The 25961-nt window shown below is 56.2% G+C and overlaps 8 protein-coding genes across 8 annotated transcripts; 5 read left to right on the forward strand and 3 right to left on the reverse strand.

The window, feature by feature from the left end:
- Window positions 1-1482: 1482 nt before the first annotated feature.
- Window positions 1483-1680, forward strand: ColSpa_07191 (uncharacterized protein; the record flags this gene model as incomplete). The annotated part of the gene is made up of 1 exon (XM_049273403.1): window positions 1483-1680. The coding sequence occupies one exon, from the start codon at window positions 1483-1485 to the stop codon at window positions 1678-1680; it is 198 nt and encodes a 65-aa protein (XP_049129360.1).
- A 2106-nt stretch (window positions 1681-3786) lies between these two features.
- On the forward strand, window positions 3787-4923 carry ColSpa_07192 (uncharacterized protein; the record flags this gene model as incomplete). Its single annotated transcript, XM_049273404.1, has 1 exon — window positions 3787-4923. One exon carries the CDS (start codon window positions 3787-3789, stop codon window positions 4921-4923), a length of 1137 nt encoding a protein of 378 aa, XP_049129361.1.
- Window positions 4924-5726: 803 nt separating this feature from the next.
- Window positions 5727-7401, forward strand: ColSpa_07193 (uncharacterized protein; the record flags this gene model as incomplete). The annotated part of the gene is made up of 2 exons (XM_049273405.1): window positions 5727-6140; window positions 6205-7401. 2 exons carry the CDS (start codon window positions 5727-5729, stop codon window positions 7399-7401), a joined length of 1611 nt encoding a protein of 536 aa, XP_049129362.1.
- Window positions 7402-7802: 401 nt separating this feature from the next.
- On the reverse strand, window positions 7803-8645 carry ColSpa_07194 (aspirochlorine biosynthesis protein N; the record flags this gene model as incomplete). Its single annotated transcript, XM_049273406.1, has 1 exon — window positions 7803-8645. One exon carries the CDS (start codon window positions 8643-8645, stop codon window positions 7803-7805), a length of 843 nt encoding a protein of 280 aa, XP_049129363.1.
- Window positions 8646-10108: 1463 nt separating this feature from the next.
- ColSpa_07195 (ARS-binding protein 2) lies at window positions 10109-12281 on the forward strand (the record flags this gene model as incomplete). Its single annotated transcript, XM_049273407.1, has 2 exons — window positions 10109-10582; window positions 10635-12281. 2 exons carry the CDS (start codon window positions 10109-10111, stop codon window positions 12279-12281), a joined length of 2121 nt encoding a protein of 706 aa, XP_049129364.1.
- A 903-nt stretch (window positions 12282-13184) lies between these two features.
- Window positions 13185-14254, forward strand: ColSpa_07196 (putative carboxypeptidase; the record flags this gene model as incomplete). The annotated part of the gene is made up of 4 exons (XM_049273408.1): window positions 13185-13350; window positions 13426-13577; window positions 13653-13778; window positions 13829-14254. The coding sequence occupies 4 exons, from the start codon at window positions 13185-13187 to the stop codon at window positions 14252-14254; spliced, it is 870 nt and encodes a 289-aa protein (XP_049129365.1).
- Window positions 14255-14542: 288 nt separating this feature from the next.
- On the reverse strand, window positions 14543-17249 carry ColSpa_07197 (mechanosensitive ion channel protein Msy1; the record flags this gene model as incomplete). Its single annotated transcript, XM_049273409.1, has 2 exons — window positions 14543-15802; window positions 15849-17249. The coding sequence occupies 2 exons, from the start codon at window positions 17247-17249 to the stop codon at window positions 14543-14545; spliced, it is 2661 nt and encodes an 886-aa protein (XP_049129366.1).
- Window positions 17250-21600: 4351 nt separating this feature from the next.
- Window positions 21601-23983, reverse strand: ColSpa_07198 (putative pre-mRNA-splicing factor ATP-dependent RNA helicase prp43; the record flags this gene model as incomplete). Its single annotated transcript, XM_049273410.1, has 8 exons — window positions 21601-22100; window positions 22156-22434; window positions 22488-22534; window positions 22597-22964; window positions 23056-23325; window positions 23384-23747; window positions 23813-23899; window positions 23952-23983. The coding sequence occupies 8 exons, from the start codon at window positions 23981-23983 to the stop codon at window positions 21601-21603; spliced, it is 1947 nt and encodes a 648-aa protein (XP_049129367.1).
- Window positions 23984-25961: the final 1978 nt, after the last annotated feature.

The following is a 25961-nucleotide window of genomic DNA, read 5'->3' on the forward strand; positions in this document are numbered from 1 at the left end:
CATCCTGACTCGTACATCAAAGTAGTCAAAAGCACGTAGAGCGCCTGCCGCTCTCAGTGCGCGAGGAGATCCGAACGAAGCGTGTTGTTAAGATACAGGAATGCTAACCGTTAAGACACGTCACTGAGAGGTTGCTTGAGGAGGTGCAAGAGATGCTCATTCTAGTTCAGTAGGTACGATGCACTTGGTTGGGGCAAGCACCTTCCAGTAGCATTTACATCTCAGGACCCATCTCGAAGACCTGACGGCAGCAAGGCAGGCGCGTAGGCCAGGGTTGCAGGTGCGGTTCCCCCACAGTTCAGGCGTCACTTTGACGCTCTGCAAGGGATAATGCGGACGCTCTCCACCTGACTGTTGAAGCAATCCAGAGCCAGCAAGATTTTCCAAGGCCCAGACACCAATGCGAGATTGAAAATGAGGTCAAAGGTCTTGGGTAACGGTGCCGAAATGCAAGTCGTTGACTTCCCACCGCACTAAGGTAGTCCCCCACCTGCTTAGCGTTCTCGGCAAAGCATGTCCTATCAGCGGATGTTTATGGTAAGATAAAGATGCGGGTGATCAGAACACCTAGCGTAGACAGGCTGCCCGCGTTCTAGCGGTGCAGATGCGATGGCCATCTTTTCTTTTCCATATCTGTGATCTTGTTGCTCTTACTCTTCGGATCCTATACACTACAACGTTGAACTGATCCGTTTGGTTGTTAATTACCGATGATCGGGAAAATGAGACGACCAGTTTGGGCCTTACATCTCGATGATGACGAAGTCTGCTGTTGGTTGAACTTTGAATTCCGATGCCATGTTCGGAGAGGTTCCCCACAGGAAGTGCTGGGGTCCCGGTCATGCTGTGTCATCCACGGCAGGGTGCATCCGAGCCTCTGGGCATCTCTAGCAGCCCAGGCCAAATACTGCACCTGCCACTACCTAACTCCTTCTGCCAACTTCTGGATGACGCAGGCACCACTTTACACCTAACTTCTCACTGGGGTCTGCCTCACTTGTCAAGCTGGAATATTTCCCACAGCCACCAAGAAACCGCCGACGACATCAAAGAACTGGCAATACTCCCTTGCTGTGCAACTCCCAGTATTTCTCCATTGTCTTGGCCTTTGCTGTTGGGTGCGCGCGTCCTGGTGTCCCGTATTCACGCGACTGCCGCCACAAACTACCAAAATAATCCGTCGTAGTAACCGACGGACAAGACCGAGCGGAACCCAACGACACCCACCCACTCAACTTTGGCCGCAGCCACAGGACGACTCGTAGCTCGCTCTTGCGCAAGGAAGGAGCCGGGATCTGCGTTGGTGGCCTTGCACCACGACACACTCACGGCAGGCATCTGACTCTCTCCACCCACCCACGTCTCGAGACGTCAACGCCAGGGCTAGGTAGTCATCCCCTCACGCCTCCTAAACCACACTTTTCCCTGGCCCAACCCGCACTGCGCGGAACTGCGTCTTTGAACGCCCACCCGCTTCTGAGCATGCCTCTGTTCGATCTAGGATCGCTGTTCCTTGACCACGTTGTCTTCATCACCAACCTCGTCTATATGAACATTGCCCTCTCCAACGCTGAGCCCAGTCTGCTCTTCCCGCTCTATGTTGTATCAAAGTTGCTGGCAAGAGGACCAGAAGACTGGGACTCTCCTACGGCAAAATGGCCCCCACCCATGAAATGGTAGCCGACTGCGGCTATCAAAGTCCTGACGAGCATCATCGCCCCTCATACTTCGCTCACGCCAACGAGGCTCCGTCGACTTCGTTCCAAACACCAACCTCTCCTTCTAGACGCCCTCCGCTCGCCCTCTATTCCTACGAATCCGCCTTGGAATCGGAGAATGGGGCGCATCCCTCTGCTGAAGCGCGGGTAGAGTCAAACGGGTCCAGTCCCAACAACGCGAGAGCCAGCAAAGAGAAGCACACCAGCTTTCAGAAAGTGGGAATCCGAGACCGGATCGCATGTCACACATGGACCTGGTTTACAATGGTGGGTAATCAAAGTCACATCTATCGAGTCTGATGGCTAACGAGGAACAGACAATGGTAAGCAACGAATGATAGACCGCTTCTTCTGGATGCTGACATGGCATAGGCCACTGGAGGGATGGCAAATGTGATACACTCTCGTGGGTGATTCTTGTTCCCACTGGGTTGAACGTCCACTAACTTTGAACAGTTCCATACCAAGCTGCCTGGCTCAATGGCATAGCCGTCGCCTTTTTCTTACTCAACATCATTCTTTTCATCATGAATTGTGTCCTTGCTGGTATTCGCTTCAAATCTCGACCAGGCACACTCACGCACTCTTTCGCCGACCAGACAGAGTCTCTCTTTATTCCCTCATCCGTCGTCTCGTAAGTCTAACGGTCTAGCCTGAGAGAAAATCGACTAACCATCTTAAGGGTTGCCATCATATCGATCAATATCTGTCAGTTCGGCGTTCCACACGTTGGTCCTTGGCTCCTGAGAGTCATGCAGATTCTGTTCTGGTTCTACGTAGCCTTGAGCGTGATAGCTAGCTCGACCATTTACCTGATCCTCTGGTCGACACTGTGAGCATCAGCCTTATCCGCTCAGACTGCAAAGACGACCTAGCTAACTATGCTATAGAGCTTTCCCTATTCATACCATGACACCAACATGGGTATTCCCAGCCTACCCTCTACTTCTCACAGCACCTTTCGCGAGCAATCTCATTCAAGCCGCAACTCAGACCAACCAGCAAACAGTTACTCTTAACACTACTGCAATTGCACTCTGTGCCTTGGCTACTCAAGGCGCGGGTTGTCTGATTGCCTTCATGATATCGGCCGCCTTCATCTACCGGTTGATGACACAGAAACTTCCTAGGGACTTCCAGCGTCCTGGTGTGGTACGTGTGACATTTTGTTGTGCCACAAAGTAGAATCACGTTGACCAAGAAATAGTTCATCTCCATCGGGCCGTTTGCATTCACAGTGGGAGGACTAGGTATTGTTATCCCTCTCGCGGGAAAGATGTCTGACTAACAGTTAAAGTGCAACTCGGCAGCCAAGCAGAGACCATCCTACCTAGCAATTTCCTGGGCACTGACATAGCCGTGCCTATCGTCAAGGTCATGTCTGTCATGATAGGTGTATGGTTATGGGGACTATCCATGTGGTTCTTCATCGTCTCGGTTGGATCGCTTTGGAAATATGTGCGGCCGGAAAACAAGATGCCTTTCCAGATGACGTGGTGGTCATTCGTGTTCCCGAACACGGCGCTAATTACTGCCACCACCGCCCTTGGAAAGGTCTTTCAGAACAATGGAATGCAGATCTTCGGATGTGTCATGGCCGCGTGTTTGATAGTTGTATGGATTACTGTATTTGGGACGATGGTTCGATGTTTATACCGGCGGGAGCTCTTGTGGCCAAAAGATACCCAGTAGTGGCGGTTTAAGGATAGGGGATTTTCTTCTCTTTTTTGAACTAGCTCATGTAAATTTCAAGAAGAATATCGAAGAAAAGAATGTGGCAATATCGTTGTGTGAAACCCATAGTATGAAAGTACTCATAAAGTGCAAGCATGATTCAGGGTGGTCAGCTCCAGCGACCAAATACGATGAAGAAAGCGCCGCCATTGTGTTCGCTTAAGGGAGAGCGACAGCGAGCAAAAGTGGGGCCCGCTGCCCAACCAACCTCTCACTCAGTAAACTCCATGGATTCATCTCATCCAGATGAGACCTGTCCTCTGTGAGGCACTGCCTCGTGAAATTCCAGCAAACATCGCAACTCTTGAATCGGGCACATCTTTGGCTGAAAAAAATGTCGTGGGATTCCAAGTCAGCATTGCGCCGGCGCCAAAGCAGCAACGCCGCCGCACCCAAAAACCTCCCTATCCATACCCGCCAACAGTCCAAGTCAACCATTCAGCCCAAGTCGAGCCACGTAGCGGACGACTTCCTTCAGGACTTCTTGGACCCCTCGTTCGACCCTGCCGCATATCTGAACGCTACGCTCCCGCCTCTCCAACATGGGAGCAGTCATTCATCACGGAGCGGGGGCCCAACCGTCCCGCTGGCCGAACTGTCTAACGAGGCGCAGACGCTGCTATCTCAACTTAACATTCACACGACAAGGCTTTCGGGCACGCTCACTCAGCTAACGGACGACATTTTACGGAGCGGCAGTCGACTTGCTTACGAGGTCGAGCTTCTGCGAGGCGAGACGTTGAGTCTAGCCGAGACGATGAATGAGACGCTGCAGGAGGACATCAAGAAGTTTGTGCCAAGCGGTCTGGCAGAGAGTACTGCAGACAAGACAACACCCAAGGTGGCCAGTGGAGAAGAAAGCAGGGAATTTGTCGGCGCTACCAAGGCAGGTGAGGGCACAGCTGGGGAGGGAGAGGCGGTTACTGAGCCGCCGTACATCCACCAGTTGCGGACGTTGACGGTGGTGCGCTCTCGCCTCGACACCGTCATCAAGACCTTTGGCGACGCCATGGAGTTCGTCTTCCCGCCGTCAGAGTTATCGGTCAGTTCGTCCTTTCTGTCTGTCTCGGCGCCGGAGCCTGGGGCGGAGCAGCACAGCACGGAGGAGAAGGGGCAACAGGTCCTTCAGAAGCTGCGGGATGAGATCTCACAGCTGCTGACCAAGTCGGAGGACCCGGTCAAGGGGATCGAGAAGGCGGCACAGCGCATCGAAGAGCTCAAGGAGCTGAATCAGGTGTGGAAAGGAACGGCGGAGGAAAAGGGCCGGACAAAGTTTATCGAGAGCCTGGCCAAGATGGTCGAGGACCGGCACAGGGACCTCATGAGGGAGGTTGACCAGGCGAGCAAGAGGGATGGGGGCGATGGAAGGACGAGGAAGGGGAGCATTCACGCCGACGCAACGGAGAACAAGACCTATCTTGGAGGTTATGGTTTGATGAGCCAGCTGCAGAAGCTCAGAAATGGGTTATAGGACTAGGGCGATTCGAAGGTAGTGCAATCCTAGCTTACGGCTATTGTTGGATCGTATTGCGTGGCTCTTGATCTCACCCTCGCGAGTGACACCCCAATACTCTAACAGAGGATACTCAACTTTCTACTAAGATAATTCGCAGTCCACATTCATCCAGATCAAGTTCATAAAGCTTCCCCGTGGGCAAAACATAGTTACTTACGCAAAGTCACGTTGGAAATCTGTGTACTGTGTGAAAATCGCGTCTTGAATGAAGCCCGGCCGAAGTTCGGCGTGCACAGTGTGCCCTGTGAGCTGCTATTTTTCGTCCCTTCCGCCCGCTGAACAAACCTAGCCCCTGCGGAAGTCATCGGGTAACCCCCATCCAATAAGAAAACTCGGCCCCTCCAGCGGTCAGGTACAGAAGTACATGCACTCACTTAGTGGGAAGGAGGCTGACAAGGCCAGCCACAGTACCAGTCCATTTCGTAGTGCCCTCACTTTCTCCGATTCCTTGTCTCCCACACAAACACCTCCATGAGAGCTGCCGATGCAAATGGGCACTTAGACGGAAACCCTCTTACTCAAGAGCAGCGATTGAGTATTCTGTTCTCTCTCGAACTTGCTACCGACTCTTTTTCGTCCCTTCTTCCATTCTCAGCGCCCGTTACAGTCGAGCTCCGGTTTGCGACGGTGGACGGCTGATCTTCACATCACCAAACCAGTTTTCCGCTCTCAATCTAGAACAGCACCCTCTTCCTCAACCAAACTCGAGAAGTGCGCAGTCGAGCGACCGATACACGATCTTGTTCATCGTTGCCACAATGGCAGCCAACGAAGCAGGCGCCCCCAATTTAGGCGGTGCCTCCGCCCAACACAAGGCCGGGCGAGCCTCTCCGGCACCCCAATCGAAGCGCGACCGCAAGCGCCAGGCCCTTGCCGACAAGATTGCCAGCTTGCAAGAGAAGTTCAGCCGAGACCGTGATCTCGGATATCGTGATCAGCTCCAGAAGGTCCAGGTTGACACCAACCTCGTCCAGCGCATCGACCCGTACGCCGACGATGTTTTGAATGTCATCGCAAGCCTGCGCCAAGAGCATGAGGAGACCCAGGGACAAGAGGCGCTGTCCGACAGCAACCGCACTTTGCTGCAGATGGCCGGTCCCAAATTTGAGGACTTCGTTCAAGGCATTGAGGATCTCATTGAGTACAGAGATTTCCATTTGCTCCAACACATGGTGAGTGCGACCGATTTTTACTTCCTCCGTCCCCGGTCGACCCAGCTAACAATCCTACCAACAGCACGAGCACGAGCGCCGCCTCCATCAATACAAGAACGAATACCTCTACAAAGTCGAGACTGCAAAGCGCGAGCACCAAGCCCTCTCTGCTACCCTTCGCGACCGCCTCGTCAATACCCTGCTCTCGAGAAAATACCGTCTGAACAAGGAGAAAGAGGCGCTGGAGATTTCCGATTCTTCGGCGTTGCTACTCCATCCCAACCAGTTCAGCATCACCAACCCAGCTAGCCCTGGAGGCACCCACGGAAAGCGTGCGACAAGGCTGCGCAAAGATGCTGAAGAGCTCGCCGGCTATGCGGATGGCAAGAAACGCAAGAGGAACCCGGGCGAAGATGACGGCTCCCCTGCTCCCTCCAGACGAGTGCTTGATCCTAATAGCACGACGCCTCTCTGGCAGAACGAGAAGCTCCGCGTGGCCGCAAAACAGAACGGTCCCGCTTACAGTATTGATAAGCTCTTTACTGATAAGGAGCTCTCCCTGGCATACAACCAAGCAGCTGTCGCTTCTCACAAATACGTTCTCAGGCACAAGCCCTACGCAAATGGCGGTTCTTCCCCTGGCAGCGATTCCGGTCAAGGCGACGAGAATGGCGATCAGGACAGCGAGCCTGTTCTGTCAGCCCCGGCCATGGAACGTACGAGCTCCCACGCCACTAGGAGCACAAGGGCGGGTATCAACCAGAATTTGATCGATGCTGTCGAGGGAGCCAATGGTCTCGAATTGCCCAAGTATCTTGAGATCATGCAGCCGCATGAGCCTGCCAAACTACCTGCGGTCAACGTGACCAACTACTTCAAACCAGTTAGAGGAAACACCGACGGCAATCTGCCGCAACCGCTGTCGCATGAGGAGATCAACTCCGATATCATGGTTATGGATCTGTTCAAAAAGTATGATGCGAACCACAAGCCCGGCGATTCGATCGACCATCCCAACGGTAGTAGGAAGCTCCTAGAAGCTGCTATTACTCCGTACACCAACACCCCCTACACGGGGTTCAAGCCTGGCCCTCGACCGGATCCGACGAAACTTAGAGAGGATCTGATGCCGATTGAGAGCAGCGTCAGAGACGAAGCACCCCCTTCGTCCCTTGCGGCCGTCGCCGCGGTTCCCATGAGCCGCACCAGCAGCGCCGCAGGAGGCACAGGCATGAGTCGGCAAGGCAGCTCCCGTGGTAAGGGTCGCAAGAACCAGTGACGGCATACGAGAAGTTGAATGGTGTTTCGGCGTTTGGGAAAACTGGGTGGGACTGGCCACGTGCATTTTCTGGAGGTGTATGCGGAAGACAACCGGGGATAACAACCCCTTTCATTGCGGCGGTCGATTTCCACCGCGCCGAGCTAGTTTGTGTTTCTTATTTGTTTTTTCCCAGGACCTCTCACGAACGAGGATTGCATTTCGTGGACAATACACAACCGCATGATACACACGTATGCACACACAGGTTGGCATATGAAAATAGGGGCTTGCTATTACGGAGAGACAATTCTCGTCTGGAATCAAAACACCTCGCTAGCATTGATACCCTGGTGCTCATAATCAAACATTCATTTACTCATTGACTCGTAATAACGGACTCCTATACTAAGATTTGTGTCTCATGGGCCAAAGACCAGTGCGCGCACCTCGATGCTTTCACGACCCTCGGCATCAGCTCTGGTCCTCGGGTCTTCGAACGCAGTATGCGCCAGCCGTCCACCCGCAACCCCCGTGCCGTCGCGTAGACCCTCGCTGTCGAAGCACTCGAGCAGCAACCGCTCGTCTCCCGTCATCCCGCTCAGGTAATACCACTTCTGCTCCGGGTTGAATTTGATGCCCGCCGTCTGGCCGGTGTAACCTGTAGTATACCGATGCTCGATGGGGACAATGTCCTCGTCGGCTAGCGTCGAGGACGAGGCGAAACCCAGCGGAAACGACTCGACGGGGTTCTTGTTCAGCGGCCGCCAGACATTGATGATCCGATAGCGACCCGCGAGGAGCTTGTCCGACTCCTCGGGCAGGTGCTTCTTGATGCGCTGGATCACGGAGACGGGCGTCTGGTCAATGTGCACGCGGGTGACGGGGTTCCGGAGGGCTTTCGGGTCGGCGCGGCGGATGGTGTGGTCAAAGAATATGACCCGGTTGCTGCCGGGAACGTGTTCCAGAAGGAGCTTCTCAAGCTCTGGGTAGTAGTTCTTCTTGACGGATTCGTCGTCGACGAACTCTTTCTCGGAAGAGGGCGGCAAGTTGCGGATCACGGCGAAGGCGTCGTGGTCGAGGTTGAAGTCTGACTCGCGGCCGCGGATGTCGTGCAGGAGCGTCTCGGTGGGGCTGTCGCCGTAGTTCCTTTCGGGGGGTCCTTCGGGGTTGATGACGTTATAGGGAATGGAATTGTCCGACGGCGCGGCGAAGAAGTTGAGGGTTGCGCGGACGTCGCCGCGGGGGACTGTGTCGATGGCCATTGGGGGTTTGGTTTGGTTGCAACTTTACTTTGAATACGAGATGCTGGGGGGTTTGAGGTTAAATGGATTGTTGAGAGTTCGCAATGAGATGCCGGTGAGAAGCTGCTTGTGATGATGCTAGTTGGGATATCAAAGATGTGTGTGATTGACTAAGGTTTCTCTTGTCAGGTCGAGACTTCATTCTGTTATATACCCATCGACGTCTAAGTTACTGTATTTCAAAGCAAAGCTGAGAAATGAAGCCATTCGAACCACAAAATGGTCTACGCTTGTGGAAGAGCAATCACGTCATTCGGATGGTTGGCTGGAAAACTCTCGGCGCGAAGGCGGCATCTGAACGGGATTAGTCAAACCCGGAGCAATTGGAGACCCTGGAGATCTCTGGATGGTGGATGCCGAGGAACACCAAGCACTGCGGATTAGTCAAGGGCGCAGGGTGGAAGCTTTAGATCCCGTCGTGCTTGGTTTGCATATGATCATCTTTGTTCCACAGAAGCATGGTATCGAGTGCAGGAGCATGCTCCCTCGAAACAGAGTGTCTGCCTGAGAAGTTTCCCCATCGTCCTTGGTCCCCATATCAACCGGCGTTCTTTGCACGGCCGAATGCTTTCTAACCTATTCAGAGAATCCAGTTATTAGCCAGCTCATCAGCTCAGAATTCCAGCGGCAACTCGAGTTGAATTTGCCAGGTTACGCACGATGTGCAAAGCATACCCCGAAACCGGGGCCGAAAAGACGAGGCGAACGCCGATGTGACTAAGCAATATCGATACCGGAGGCGATCTGGGGAAGCCGGTCGATGATGACATAGCACGGTGCTATGAAGACCGTGCCGAATTGGGTTTGACACTGCTGCTGCTGCTGCCAGATCCCCCTCCCTGGCCACTGAGCTCAGTCATTTATCTCCCTTGGGGGATTTCGTCCAACATGCGGGTGGCCCCAACACAAGCACTGGCACAGGCTGCTTGCAGCGACCCCGGGCCTTGCAGTGCGGCGTGGCTTTCTTTGAATGCGGTGGTCAAAGGCTAATTTTAGCACGTCCCTCTCCTGAGTCCTTGCCTTGGGCGGTCGCTAGGGCCTAAGTTAACCCCGACTTTTTCAGCTTCGATTAATTGATGTTTAGATTAACTTGAGCCTCTCTCATCGAGAACCTCGTCGAGAGAGCCGTTGAAACCGTGGTTTCGAGGCCTTGGGTTACGGTTGAGAGTACAGCAACCCGAGCACTCACACCCAACCTGCACTTGTCTCAGGGGCCCTCTTTATCGACTACCAGGGAATACTTCCTCACGGCGATGCATCCATGACCCTCGTACACGTCGCGTCGCTGGGCTTTTTGATCTCCCATCTCCCCATACCGCGCACGCTCTCAATGCGCAATTCAGCAGACACTTTACCGGTGATGATGTCCGATTTCATGGGCCATTCAACACCGACTTATGCGCAATGATAACCCGCAGTCGACGATGCAGCAGCAACAACCTCAGCCGCCGTCGCAACCCAACGGCCTGCATGGGCAATCCCCGCCGCCGTCATTAGGACAGCAGCACACGACTGCTGCTGCTGCTGCCACTCCGCTGGCCACTCCGCTGCCATCGACAACGACATCCTCCGCCGTCTCCGTCGTGAGGCCCGCCCTCCCAGACAGGGACGTGACGGCCGAGACTATCGAGGACGCCTATGTTGGCTTCGTCCTGTACTGCAATCCCGCGGTGCCTCCGGAGACGGACGCGGCTGCGTTGCGGGAGGCGTTCCGGGTCCCGCCCAAGAGCGGCGGTAAGAGCTTTAGTACTTTTACTCTGTTTCGGCTCATCAAGCAGCTTGAGACCAAAGAGATCAAGACATGGGCAGAGTTGGCGCTCAAGCTGGGCGTCGAGCCGCCGGATCACGACAAGGGACAGAGTTCGCAGAAGATTCAGCAGTATGCAGTCCGGCTCAAGGTGATTCGTTTTTTTGTGGCTGATGAGAGGGAAGAGGCTGACTGTTTCGCAGCGCTGGATGCATTCCATGCACGTGGATGCCTTTTTTGAATATTTGATGGACCACCCTCATCCGTACTGGGCTGAGATCCCAAACGACCCGACTCCTGTGTGCGAAGCGGGACGAGATGGCGTCCTGGCAGAGGACGACATGGCCCTCCGAGCTCTGCTGCCGCAGATTCGGCCCAGGCGCGGGAGGAAACGCCCGGACGAAGACGATTTCGGCAAGCCCCCTTCGCAACGGGCGAGGTTGGACTCACCATCGGCTGGGAGCGGGTACGCCTCGAGCCGGGCAGAAACTTCAGGGCCGTGGTCCGCCCACCCCGACGGGCGGGCCTCGTTCGGCTACTCCGATCCCTCGAAGTTGAGCGTCAACTCGGCACTGGCATCGGCATGGCCGCCGGCTCATGACACCGCGCAGACGCCACTGACGGCCTACCCTGCAGGGCCAATGTCTGCGCTGACACCGTCTACGCGCAATGGGGGATTCTGGGGCGATACTGAACCCAAGTCGGCAACCACGCCGTCACGGTCAAAGGCCTCTCATCGGCGACACGGCGCCAAGGTTGTGTCTTCTGCATGGAGGAGCGGCGGTTCGGGGTCCAGTGGGAAGACTCGCGGCAGGCCACCAATGAACAAGACGAACGTCGACGGCCCATTTGTAGCATTTCCGGCAGACGGACCAACGCTCAAGGGGCCAAGTCCAGAGACCAAGATCATACCGGGACCGATCACACCCCCGACGTCAATATCTAGCAGCGTGCCGCCGGCCGTGCCTCCTGGCACCGCCCATCCGTCTCAGGTGCCACGGCCGGCTAAGCCCAATATCTCGCTTCAGGTGCCGGAACGACTAGGCGGCTCCGTCCGTCTTGCGACACCACCTCCGCCGGTCGTCGTGATCAATGGGGACCCCGCTCGCCACCTACCCGACCCAACGGATTTGAGCTCAACAGCACCGCCGGTAGAATTGCTAACCAACAACAACATGCCACCAGGCGCAATGCCATGCGTGGACCTACACGCGCAGACTGTCCTGGCCCCACCGCCCACGGCGCAAGGCAGCAGCGGCTCCATCCCGACGAAAGACGCGGCCGTGGGCATGTTCGAAAACATGAAAGACCGCACCAACATCGACGCGGTCCTGGGCTACTTTGCTCACGAGACGGCAAACGGCGACTGGTTTGACGCGCAGGACAACCCGATCGACAAATGCAGCATCGCCGAGGCGTACGCGCTCGTGCACACGACGGTGGAGCGTATGTGGCAGACGGCACCGAACCAGGACGCATTCCTCATCAACCTCGCGGCGCTAGCGGGTGGGAGGGCGCTGATGACAACGAGCAAGTTGCGGGTCAAACGGGAAGCGGAGTTTGAGGACCGCGCGACGTACAGCTGCAGCTGGCAGTTCCGGCTGGGCTCGATCCGGGGGAACTACAACATGCTGCACACGGTCATGTACAACCGGTGGAGGCGGCCCGAAGAGAAGGTGGACAAGCCGAACATGAAGGGGACGGCGGAGGCCGAATCGGAATGGGAGAAGAAGTACAGGGACCTGTTGGCGTTGTCGGAGAAGAGAGACAGGGAGATCCAGGCGCTCCGGGCGGGGATCACTGAAAAGCTCAATCAAACCTTTGACGCCGCCAAAGACCTCGAGAAGTAGAGGAACGGGCAATCGTTGGAAGAGGCAAGGGAGCCTGGGGATTTGGACCACAGAGGGATGACATGGACCATGGTACACAGCACATTGGTATACGAGTGGTGGATTTTTATATATATTTTTATTTGTTTATTTAGTTAGGACTCGAGAAGTTCTTTCAGAGGGCAAGCGTATGCATGCGGTTCATGAGTCGATAGCATCAAGCCGGCGCTGGGTCACGGGGGAACACAAATCAGGAATAAGAGTAGCCTAGGATAAGTCGAGGTCCCACAATACCCACAGGAGAGGTTGCCTTCTGGTCTTTCAGCTTGGCTGTCAACTACCGATTGCCGAGTCCCAGAGCCTACATGGCCCAGAAACAGGTCTGTGTACCGTTATGATGAGTTATCAGGAGTCGAGAGGCTGCCCTATCGAGCAGCAGTGGAGGAGGGAGATGGGCTTACTAAGTCCCCCGCCAGACCGGTTCTTCAACCCCATCCAGCCAATAAGATGCAAACCGCTCAACTTCAACACACCTCGCTCAAGCTCACGACGCCCTCAATCGTGAGCCCCTGCAACAGACTCCCCGACCGGATTACCAAGACTCAGCCGCCAAAATGCTCATCAAGGAGTCTCACGTCGACGTGCCGACCAAGGCCGACGGGAAGGAGGGATCCATGAGTTCGTCGCCCCTCCCTCGTCCAACCACCAACCGCAAGTGTTGAGTCACCACGGACAGCTAACACCGCAACCCTAGGAATCTTTCTCTTCCACCCCTCCGTCCCTGGCTACCCCAACGCGTGAGGCCCCCTCTTGCATGGCACTGATGCTCCCGAGGGATCCCAATTGACGCATTGCATAGGAAATTCCCCGGCGTCTGCGTCTTTTCCGAGATTTACCAAGGTCAGTCGGTCAGATCATTTCTCCATGGCGGGGTTCCGGGAGAAGCTCCCCCGCACTGGACCCGTCGACCCCTCCATCTCCACACCCGCCGATGGCTTCACCGAGGTCACCGAAGGATGTCGGAGGACCTCGTCTTCATGTCCCCGATTTCGCATTACCCTTGTGGCCATTGTCATGGCGGCCAAAATTAGTGAAGTCGTTTGCCTTGAATATCCGTGTTAAATGGGTCCAATTACTTTTGAAATTATGCTGAGACGCTAAACAGTCACCGGCCCCGTCGCCCGCTTCGCCCGCCAGATCGCCGGCCAGGGCTACATCGTCGCCGCCCCCTCGTCCTACCACGACTTCGCCGGCCCGGAGCCCCTGGCGTACAACGTGCCCGGAACCGACAAGGGCAACGCCTGGAAGGTCGAGAAGGTATGACCTGACCTCTCTGTTCTGTCCTCTTGCTCTCATTTTGACAGCCAGGAAACACTGACCAAATGGTGATAGACCCTCGAGTCCTACGATGAAGATTCCCGCCGGACCGTGGACTACCTTCTCAGCCTCCCGACCTGCACCGGCAAGATTGGCAGCACGGGCATGTGCCTGGGCGGCCACCTCGCCGTCCGCGCCTCCGTAAGTGCATTGTCTACCGCCTCCCGAGTCCCACCCCTAACAGCATCCAGCTCGACAAGAGAATCGCCTCGTGCGTGGCCTACTTCGCCACGGACATCCACAGCCGCACCCTCGGCCCCCACACCGCAAAGAACACCTCCCCCACGCCGCCCGAGAACAGCACCCACACGCTCGACCTCTTCCCGACCCTGACCCACGCCGAGGTCGCCATGATCTTCGGCGTCAAGGACACCCACGTCCCGCCCGAGGGCCGCGACCTCATCCGCGCCAAGCTGCGCGAGGCCGGCGTCACGACGAGCTTCTACGAGTTCGCCTGGGCCCAGCACGCCTTCATCCGCGATGAGCTCAGCAAGGGCCGCTACGACCCGGCCATCACCAAGGTCTGCTTCGAGATCCTGCTGGAGCTGTTTGGGCGGACGCTCAAGTTGGACCTGGGGCCCCAGGAGGGTGTCGGCGAGGTCGAGCACGTGTGCTGAAGCATGAGAGGTGAACCTCACCCGGGACTCACGGCGCGACAAAGGTAGGACGTATATCATGGAAGAAATGGTATTCAATTGTGGACAACATGTCATCATACTCTATTCGTAATCTATCTTGCCCCCCAATGTGAGTCTGTAAGGAAATTCATTAGGCATGGGGAGCCAGTCTCAATGCCCACGTGCAAAAAAAAAAAGAAAATGCCCAATGTCAAGGCGATTGACCGGCTGGTATAGTACTCTTTCTCCAAAAAAAATTTTACATCTTAGGTTCCATACATGTCCTCCTTACTGCTTCTTCTGGCCACTCTGAGCAGCCTCATTCTGCTGCTGGCTGTTGGAGATGCTGCGTCCTCGTGCGCGCTGGCCTGACGGCGCGCTCTGAAGGGGGTGGGGGGAGAGGCCGGAGGCCAGTGGGGGCGGAGAGATGCTAGGAGACAGCGACTGTCCGTAGTTGGGGTAGTTTGTGGATTGGCTGCCATAGTAGGCAGAGCTATACGAGTCTGGCACGCCGGTCTCGGCCTCCTCGTCATAGACGCGGTTCCGTGATGTGGTCTGCATCAGGTTCACGCCGGAGGCGTCGCCGACGGGAGACAAGGGGATGCTTTCACCGGGCTTGCGACGACCGCCGCCGCCCTTGGTGCTGGCTCGCTTCATCAGCTGGCTGCGGACGCGGTCGAGGTCGTTGGACCGGCGGCGATCCTCCCGGTCTCTAGATCCAGACAGAGTCTGCTCGTCGGCCACCCGGTAGCCCCACTCCTCCTCAGCCAGCGGGTCGCGGAGGTTTAGTTCCTGCGCGGCCTGCTTCTCGGTGTTGGAATCCGGTTTCGTGCTGGTACCTTCGGCGGCGGGCGAGGGCACCAAGCGCTTCGCCTCCTTGTCCTTGGCGGCCTTGTCACGGGCAGCCGCGGCAAACTGGTCAGAAACGGCCACGGAGTAGGCTGGGTTGCCAGGGGCGCCGAGAGCTTCGGCACCACCTCCAGGAGCATAGATGGGGACCTTCTTGAGAGCCATAGCCAGGGCGCACATGAACTTGGAGCGGCGAGTTGCGCGGACGGCGTCGTTGTGCCAGTTGGACTTGTGCTTGATGGCGATCTTAAGCTGCATTTTATCCAAGTCGCCGACACCGGCGACGCCAATGGCGATATCCGGCATGAAGTCGCGAGAGTTGTCGGAGTTGCGGACGAAGTTCTCCAACTCAACACGCAGCAGCTCGAGATCCTCAAAGCTTGTGTCGTAAGAGACGTTCAGGTCAATAACCTCCTTCATGGCCTTGCTGCGAGTGACGTTCTCGATCCAGAGGTTGTTGAGAGTGATGTTAGGAACCTGCACCACCTGCATCTTGTCGATGCGGGTGAAGACAGTGTACAGGAGAGAAATCTTGTCCACGATGAGTTGCTGCTTCTCGGAACCAACAATATCGACTCTGTCACCGACGTCATAAGGATGCTTGACAAAAAGGAAGATGCAGGAACCGAGGAACTCCTGTGTAGTAACGGCGAAGACGAAAGAGAGAGACAGGAGAGCAGTTCCAGCGGTAGCGACAGTCTGGTCTGGTTAGTGGGGTTGGTGGCGGGAGCAGCAGGGAACTTACGGTCAAGAAGCTCGACTGGAACCAGGCCAGGAAGATTAAGACAACGATCAGGAGAACAACGAACATCAGAACCTTATCAAACACGCGGAGTGCTTGACCAATGTCCTTCATGCCTTCGGTGATAGCCTTGCGTTCCTTGCCGATCTCCACAACCTTGCGCGTCATCTCCTCCAAGCTGATGTCGCCGTTCATGTCGTTGTCGATTATACCGAAGGCCTCCTCGGCCTCTTCGGAGTAGGCGGGTCCCAGCACTTCCTGGAAGTCTTCGGGGTACAGCGAGTCCTTTCCTTCGACGACAAAAGACATCCAGATGCGGCGGGCGAGAGCTTCGGAGGGCTTGGTCTTCTCGAGAGCTTCAACGACGATGGAGTGGGCCGAGTTGGGGTTGAAGACCTGCTTTCCAGTGATTTCGGAGGCAATGTTACCGAAGACACCCGTGATCTTGTCTCCCATGCGGCCAATATCGCCGACGAGTCGGAGGGGAGTGGCAGAGCCAGCTCCGCCCTTGGCGCCCTTTGCGGCCTTGGCCAGATACAAATCGAGACTATCGTTGATGACATAGTCCTCGTCCTCGAACTCGGGGCAGTACATAGGGAACAGGGTGCGTGAGGCGTCGTAGAGCAGACCGAGAAGGCGGACCTCACGCTTGGATTCTTTGATGCGGAGGGCGAAAGAACGTTGGTGGTAAGAGATACCGATGAGCTGGACAATGGCCTTCTCGCCGAGGTAGACAGCCGAGGAGGTGAAGGTGGCGCCTAGGATGCGAATCATTGTGGTAATCCACGCAGCCGGGTCGCCCCCATCGTCGGCCTTGAACAGAGACTGGAAAGACTGCCAAGATCCAAGAGCCCAGAAGAACAGCGAGAGGGCGATCTGCAAGTTCTGGAGGACGGTGGCATACTTGCGCGTACCGGAACTGACGACTCCGCAGAAGAACATGAAGGCGTGCGGGAGGATCCAAGCAACGCATTTGCCGGCCCAAAGTGTAAGCCAGGCGATCTCGATCCACAGAAACAGGTCAAAAAGCGGCTTGCCCCTCTCTCCTCCCACGAGGATATCCTCTCGGTGACCAACAATGGGAAGGACGATCAATGGTACGGCGAGAAGAATACCGATTGGGATGATGTATACCAAATACCGGGTGACGACAGAAAAGCCGGTGATCTTGTTGTAGAACCTGCCCATGGCGTTGACCTTGACCTCATCAGAGCCACCGGTTCCGTGGCGGCCCAGCTCGCCATGCTTCTTGCGGCGGCCGCCCTTGTTGCGGTGGAAGAGCCCATGCTTCTCGTTCGTGGGGGAGCCGGACTCCTCGTTGGAGGCGTTCATGGTGGGCTTTCGTGCGCCGGTCGAGGCGGCGCTCCTGACCTGGGTCAGGGGGATGTCGCTGCTGTCAGGCATGTCGTTGGACTGAGTGTTGTTTATAGGCAGAAATCCCGAATGCCGCGGCGAGAGAGGTCCTGGCATGCCGAAGGTGCGGATGGTATATATGGGGCGTGTCCGGGTCTAATCGAGGGAGGAGCTGGAATTCTGGCGTATAATAGGAATTGGTGAAAGTCGGACAGACCGCTCGCTGTACGATTGCCGGCTATTAAACGTACAAGTGAGCGGATATCAAATCCGGCTCTGGTTGTAGGTGGGTAGGAAACCAACTAAAGTGTCGTAGGACTCGAGTGCAAGGAGAAATAAGGTCGGAGGGAACCAAAATAAGGACAGTGTTGGTTCTACAAAAGATGGGCGCGTATACCTGTATTGTCCTCGGTGTTACGACAGCCCGATTCCCAAAGCGAAGGTGATTATAAGGAAAAGGGTATCGTTAGGTGAGGGGATAGACCGATGTGAAGAGGTAGGGAAGAGGGCGGGAGGAGGAGGATGAATGAGTAAACAGGTTGAAACGAGCAGAAGGTCAAGGTGAAGAGAGCGTGAGGAGGGGAAGCATTTCAGGGTTTAAGCGAAGGCGAGCCAGACGCAGAGAATGACGGCAAGGCACGCGGTATCAGTCCAGTCGGTGCGGATACAGTAGGAAGGCAAGCTGCGGCTAGCAGGTTGACGATCATCGAGGTGCAAGACAGAAACACAGGACGAAAGGGGGCCACCGCCGCTAGAGCGCGTTAGTGGGAGGGACGGAGGCTTGGAGCGTGCAGCTTTTTGGCGGTACCCCTGAACGGTTTTTTTTCTTCCTGCGCTAAGCCAGGTTCCCCTTCTGGCGCATCTGGTCTGGGAGTCTGGTTTCTCGATGACAGGGCGGTTCTTTCCCAGGGCTGTCGTGGTACGTACTCTATTTGAAGTGCCGTCGAAGACCAGAAAAAGCAGGAACAGAGCCAGCAATTGACAGGCTTTCGCTGCGGGACGGCCTGGCAGCTTTGATGCAGGGGACAAGCCACTGAGCAGGCGAGTTTCAGAAGTCGCGAGTCGATTGCTGGGATTGGCCGGTGCCGAAGCTGTCGTCCCCAGTTCTTTGGTTGGTGCGGTCGTGGTGTGGAAAGTCTGTGGCCCCACCAGATCAGGTACGTATCGCAGCTGCGTGGGCGAATCTTTTCCCAGGTGGGCTGTAGTGTTGCCGTGCTCGCCGGTATGTACTTCTTGGGCCTTGGGTTTTTTTTTTCTTTCCCTTCCTCTTTCTGTCCTGCTTGATTTATCTGTACCCCGGTCCGGAATGATACCTAGGTATTGTAGAGGCGCGGTGCGATCGATTGTGTACTCAGTATTGTTGTTCATCTTTGGGCAACAACCGTGCTGTGCAGGAGAAGACTGCCCGACTAGGTGAAGAGACGCGTCGGCATTGCCCCGTTCCGCCTGCATTGCATTTCCATGACACCCTTTTCGTGCTCTGTTAACAGTGGTATCTGAAGGTTCTGTCCAGATCAGCCATTACCATCCAAGCCCCATACATCAGACGCCGCACATTTGTACGTAGAAGCTTGGTATTCCTTTGTTGCCACCTCACTGGCCACGCCTCGGTGCGTTCACATGCATGCTGCGCAGATTGCACAGCACAGAGTACACTACACTCCGTACAATTTACGGGATCTCAATTTGTAACCCCACGATGCCATGCATGCACCCTTCATTCGGGTTTCTGGTTCCTTAATACCACCACATATGCTCATGTTCAACATGGTTGTCGGCAGTCTGAAGGCCCCGGGCTGCTGTTTTGGAGTCTTGGGCGTGGGCTGAGCCGTTCTGAGGGCTGAGGGGACCTGTGGGTACAGGTACGGGTACAGAGCAGGTCCCAGCTGTGCCTTCTGGGCCTTCCTCACTTTGGCCGCTGTTCGGAACAGCCGTGACATGCCTGGCTTTCCTGGCTCGAGTCGCATCCTTTACGGGGGTCCTAATCCAGTAACCAGCGACCGCAGGGAACTTGACCGGTTCGTTAGTCCAATAGCGAGATCGATTGGGGCTGCTCCACAGGGATGACGAGTCGCCTGTCAACGTCTACGGTAGCGGACTATCTTCCTACCACGTTGCCACATCAGTGGAGTGTTAGAGCTTAACCTTCTCCGTCTCCATGCGTGGATCATCGACAAGCCTTCCTGACATTGTTTTTGCTCAGATCTCGCCAAACTCGCCAGCCGCCAGCGCGCGCCAACGCGATCCAGAAATAACATTTCCAACAAAAAAAAAAGTCACCACAATTTTCCCAGCTCCACTTTCACGGTGGAATACGAGCGTGGAGAATTTATTTTTTCCCTCCTTTCGGCGTCGAGCCAATAACCCGTCTATCCGTATCCCCCACTGCCCGTCCGGCACATGTTTGCACTTGACAGTGGCTGGAGGCATCATCCATCCATTGCCTGATGGATGGCGAAACCCACTCTCAGCCAACCCATCACCCATCGATCCGATTCCACCCCTTCGTCCATCATCCAACTTCTTGGAACCGACGTCTTCGCTGTCTCCCCGGCTGGAGATGAGCATTCGTCCCTTCTTGGCACGGGACACCCCAAGCACCCTTCCTTTCCCCCAAACCCTCTTTTCTCTGTCTCCATTTCCCTTCTCTCCGCCGGCCTAGGCCGTCAAACTAGGCAATCAACGCCGTCCAGGTATGGTCCATGGTTACAGACTGACACCACGACACCACTTCATCTGTCCCTCGGTCTGTCCTTAAACCGGCGTTGTCGTATCTGTTTCGTTTCCGTTGCTTCGCATTCTCGTTAGCACCAAAGCCACCCGCCCACCTCTTCGGCATCCATCTACTTCATCTTCCGCCGCATCTAGCCAACTGGCTCCGGTCTCCCAGCTGTCCTTTCCCCATCCCCGCCCCCTGTCTCCTAGCGGAGCCCTACAAGGACAGGACAGAGACAAACTGTCACAGGAGCTGGCTACACCGCGTGTTCACGGTCCAACTTGCTTCGAGTCTGGTCAGTCTGGACCTGCCCATGGCGGCCCCTGCTTCGAAAGCCCACTCAATTCTGCGTCCATGAAATCCGCCAGTCGTTTCATTTCCCCTTGTTTCCATCATTTCAGCTTTAAGGTCTTCCCGAAGTGACAACAACTGAACTGACCAGCCCTTGATGAGCTGCTCCTCTCCCATAAGCCCGACTAACTCTCCCTAGTTCTCGGCACTTTGTGTCTTCACTTGCCCTTGCGAAAGCCGACCAACCAGCCCCGTCCGCGGTTCACGGCTGCCCAGGAGCCGGCGTTCTCAACGGCGCCAGCCTAGTCCGACGTTGGCTTCATTACGGGCCGCACCAGTGGCGACCAATGACACAATCTCTCCCCTCTGTTCCCTCACCTCATGCCAAGAACGGTTTTTAGCCCGAGGGGCCGAGGGGATCGTCAGAGCCACATCTCAGACCCTCGAGAACGCGGGTACCTGGAAAAAGCAAGCGCTAGGGACTTGGTGGTGTAACATGGTCGTCCGTCGTCTCCCCTCCCAGGCATGAGCCCGCGGACGAGGAACTCTATTCCACATGAGATGAATGGTTGCGCATTCTTCCTTCTTGCTCTTCACCGGTGCACTCTGTGTAGATTTGGTGTCTGCCCTTCTTGCTACTGTTGCGGCACCAGCGCGCCACGTCTCACATGCTTGACAATATACTGTTAGAGGTTGAATCGGATCTACAGCCCGTGGGTGGAAATCCTTGATAATTGATCGCTTCACTCTGCATTGTTAGGTTTGACGCTAGACTCAACACGAGGCGCGGAACGCGAGAATCTCGATGCGTATTGCCGCTCCCGCAAAAAGCCTTCTAAACCCTTTAGCTGCCGTTGCCCTCGTGCCAAGGGCTGATCGAATTCTCTCCCACGCGCTCTTCCGCACTTGGTGTTGTTGGGAGGACGTGGGCTGCATACGTCAATCGACGCCGCCCCCGCCGCAGGGGACCCGAGGGGCCCATTTAGACGGGCCGCCGTCTCGCGCGCCGTCCAGGTCGATCACTGAGACTTTCCGCCCGCCCCTGAGTCAGATTCGTCGAGAGGCATTCTTTACCCCTCTCGCAAGCCAGGTTCGGGAGGGGGCCGGCATCTTGAAGAATGCGGCTCTTGCGGTTCGTGAAATTGAAGGGGCCGTTGATGATTCAGTCATTCTTCACGAGGGGCAAAGTGGCATCATCGGGACATGCAATGCTTCGTGATGTTATCAATTACGGGTTGTGGGCTGGAGCGAGGTCCTCCTCCCAAAGTCTTCAAGGGGATTCGTATCTGATTACGTAGTTGTGTTCTGTCCGCACGACCTTTCAGCTCAGCCTCGTGGGTATCCAAGCCCCATCTCGATGTCAAGCGTCCTTAGCCTCCTGGACCCCTCCATCCTTTACGAGGAGGTGACGTCGACTCCGGTTGCGGAGCCGCTCTTCTTGTCCCGTTGCTCGACCTGCGTCTTCTCGTATGTCTCGCTATCATGGTGGTCCTCGTGAGTGAGATCGAACTTGTACAGCGGCTCGAGGGTGACATCTCGCCGGAAGAGCACCCAGCGCTTGAACCAGTACGGCAGCGCCTTGGTGAGCTGGTACTTCATGAAGACCTTAGTTGGAACCGCAAAGACATAATCGAGCTCCTCCAACGTGCGCTGCTTGGTCTCGGGCAGCCAGAAGAAGATCATGACGAGGGCCACGACATTGAGGCCGGCGTAGAAGCAGAAGGAACCGATGACACCCAGATCGGCCAACATGATGGGGAAGGTGATGGACAGCACGGCCGCCCAGAACAGGCACGTTGCCACGGCCCAAGACATGCCGACTTCACGGTGGGACAGCGGGAAGACTTCGGCCGAGTAGGTGAATGGGACAGGTCCCTCGCCAGGGGAATAGAAGGCTGGGAGACGTCAGAGCTTGTCTCGTATCAAAAGACTCAAAACTGGAAGGCTTACCGGCAAACAGGTAGACGAAGAGCGCCACCATGCCCAGATGAGCACCTCCGGTACCTGGGATGAGGGTGCAGAGACCGGCGGCCAGCAACGTCCACGCCATCTGGGGGAAAGTGAAGAGCAGCAGGGAGCGCCGTCCGAAGGTGTCAATGGTCCAGATGGCCGGCCAGGCGAAGATGAAGTTGACCATGCCGAAACCAAAGGATGCCAGGAGGGCGTTGAACTCGGATGTCCCGGCCTCCTTGAAGATGGTGCTTGAGTAGAAGGCGATGATGTTGATGCCTATGCATTGTCAGCAACGGCCGGGGGTGCTCAAGGTGGTAGTCCCGACTTACCGCACATCTGCTGAGCAATCATGACGGTGAAAGAAGCCAGGGTGGCGCTGTCATAAAGTCAGGATCGCCTCTCCTTTATCACGCAGCCTTCCGTCTCCGGGACACTTACCGTCTGACACGAGGGATGGTGAAGAGCTCCAGGAAGCGCTTGGCGTAGTTGGACCGTCCGATGATCTCGGCCTCGACTTGCAGCTGGGCATGGATGTAGTAGATGTCGCGAGCCGCCTGGATCGGGTGGTTCCGCAGCCGCAACAGGGACTGCATGGCGTTCGGGTATCGGTTCTTCTTGATGTACCAACGAGGGGATTCCGGGCAAATGTATATCAACAGGACCAGGGGTATGGCCGGAATGAAGGCTGATCCGAGCTGGAGGCGCCATGCAATATCACCGGTCTTGGCAACGGCCAGGTTAGCTGCCGTTCCGGCCATGATTCCGAAGGCTGTCCACATCTCTGAACAGGTTGTTAGAATGTAGGACTTGGGAACGGCAATACGAGGCGAAGGAGGCAGCGGCAATGAGGAGGATGATGAAGGGAGCAATAAGGGCAAACTCACGCCACGACATGACAAGAGCACCGCGGATCGGCGCGGGCGAGTTCTCGGCGGCGAAGATAGGCACCGTGCTGGCCTTCGCGCCCATACCGATACCGAGTAGCAGACGGCAGGCGAGCAGCTGCGGCCAGGACTGGGCAAACGCGCTTCCGAGGACGGGCCAGAGACAGAAGTTTGCGGCGAAGAAGATGGCGCCGCGGCGGCCGAGGAAGTTGTTCAGGGGGTCCGAGAGCCAGCATCCGATGAAGGCGCTGCCGATGTACGGGGCCGAGTTGACGAGTCCGACCTTTCCAGCCATTGTCAGCACGATCAGAGAGGTACGGTAGGTTGGGAGTGGTACTCACGAGTAGGGTATCGTGGTGCGAATTGCTCCCGATGCCAAACACGGTGGGGAACGACAGGTTGGCGCCGTTGCTGCCAGTCTGGTCCCAGCCCTGGACGGCGGCGCCGATGGAGCAGGTGATGATGGTGAGATACAAGATCCTGGGGATGCGCCACTTGTGCAGGACCTCGTCGCGGAGGACCTGGATTTCGGTCGGGTCGAGGGCCTCGGCGCCATCAATCTCCTCGTAGCCCGTCGGGTCCTGGGCGACGAGGGCGCCCTTGCGCAGGACGGGGATGTACTCCTGCAGGCCCTTTTCGTGGGCAAAGGCATCGACGTCGCGGAGGAGCTCGGCGCGGGAGATGCCGAGTAGGGGATTTTTGATTCTGTGGGCGGTGTCAGTATGCCAAGTCTGAGGCCTGGGATAGAGGCGGAAGAGGGGAGGACGGACTTTGCGTCGACGTTGGCGTTTAGATCGACTGTTGCTTGGGACCCGCGGCGGGCCTTTTCTATGTTTGATGCCGAGTAGTCGCCCGAGCTGAGACTATCAGTTTGCATGCGAGTCGTGATTGGGAGGCGATGGTACTCACGGCACAGCTCCGACGTGCTTGTCGTCCGCCATGGTCGCGGCGGGTTGGAGACACTCGACAACGTAGTGCTTCAATGCGTGTAAGTGACCTTGGGCAGTGTGACGAATGCCTCACTGGTAACCTCTTTAAGAGTACAGGAACTTAGAGCGCCGTCTATGAACGTCGCGCTTCAAGACTTGCAAATTGGTATCTAACACCGGAATCAGGGCTCGGACGAGAGGAGCATGTGGCATCAGACGGGGATGGCCAGCTTTATTTGTAGATTTCTGCCCACAGATATTTTCCATCCCGCATCCATGCTCTCGGTGCGAGAGCTGGCGCAACCACCTTCCCTCCACAGGACAAGAACGGCAGCTCTAAGTTGACAGCCTCCCTCTCCCCGTCCTTGCTGGCTGGCTGATGCCGGTCGCTTCGTGATCCACAATGGGGCAACCCATGGGGAAAGGTCCAACATTTTACCTGTGGATTCACTGGGGTTCGTCTGGGCAGGGATGGTGGTCGCCATTGTTTGGACAAAGGTCATGTGAGTGTGGAGAATGTGTAAGCGTCTCTCTCTCGCGCGCGGGCGCGGGGGTGATTTACACTTGATGACCGGTTGCATTCTTATGATCGAGGCCATGGTTCGAGAGAACGATGGTATGGCTCGTCTTCTAGATCCTTTGATTCTATTGGGCTTGAACTAAGGAGGATGCGACAAGGCTCCGCCAGCGCGCATCTTGCATTGGGGTTATGGCAACCATCAACCATCACTACAGGCTTGCCACTCAAGGGTTGGGCTTTTGTCGACGTGAAAGCGCGCCCCGAATCCTTGGTAGTGTTTGTCTAGTCCGCAGAGATCGGCGTAGGTGATACCGGTTGTTGTTGGACGGTGTAGCAAACGCGAGAGCGACGAGAAACCCTACCTTGTCCCCTCTGCCGGGTCGACGACGTACCGTGATCAGTCCGTTTATAGTTGGACGGGCTCATAGTCGCGACGGGTTTGTCTGGCCTTTCAGCCTTGGTTTTCAACCCAAATGTCGCCTTTCTCCCCAGACTTTCCCTCTCATCCTCTGCCCGCGAATAAAACGGGCACGTTCCAGCACTCTCGCTGGCACACGGAACGAAAGGCGTCGTGCGGTGCTGTCCGTGTCGCAGGAGGTGAGGACGGGAGTCCCTGGCCGCGAAGGCTGGGGACGTAATCAAAACGGCGGGACCCAGGTCGTACAGATACCGTCGGAAGTATACTTTGTAGAAAACCCCTGTTGAATTGTGAGGAGTTGCCCCTGGCAGGAACTTGCGAAGCCAAGGAGCGGGCAACGGCACGGCAATAGCGTTGGTTGATGAGGAGATACCGACCACTGCCGATCCTTGTATATCTACGGTGTAGTGTCATTTCCTTGGAAGCGGCGTACAGGCCGGGGTGGGAGTGTGTATGCGGGGACCATTCTTAGGTCTGTCATTGGGGGCCGCCGTCACATGTAGTTACTGGCCAGCCGCCATTTCCCTCAGGGCTTTCACCAAACCCAAGACGGGACGATAGATCTCCAAGGAGGAGCTGAAGGGCGAAGTTGATTGGCACCGGTATTGGCGCCGAGCCGTCTGGATTGAGTAGAAGTCTAGACCTTTGACTGTCACGACGCTTATCATGACGGAGTGAAATGTGACGGTTCATGACCCCAGGTATGCGGGGTTTCTGGCGAGAGGGGGAGAGCTCAGAGATGGAGAGGAACTAGCACGCTGGGCCGGGGTTGACCGTATCCTCCTTAGGTATTTCACCGCCTGCATAAAACGACGTCAGCACTCGAGGCGACACGCTTTCCATTGGTCTCGTCGGCAGCCCCTTGCCTGTTGGATATCCACTTGGAAGCCAACTGAAGGCTGCCAGGCTACCAGGCAGACAAGCATTGAACGGCGGCGCAGAACAAAATGGTCAGGCCAAGTCGGCAACGGCTCGTGTGTCGCGCGCCTGTGCGATACCGCCGGGATGCATGGGCGACACGTTCGTTTCCGGAACTGTATATTTACGTTGAG

The sequence above is a fragment of the Colletotrichum spaethianum genome (assembly GCF_022836535.1).
Source record: "Colletotrichum spaethianum MAFF 239500 DNA, contig18, whole genome shotgun sequence".
NCBI lineage: Eukaryota > Fungi > Ascomycota > Sordariomycetes > Glomerellales > Glomerellaceae > Colletotrichum > Colletotrichum spaethianum.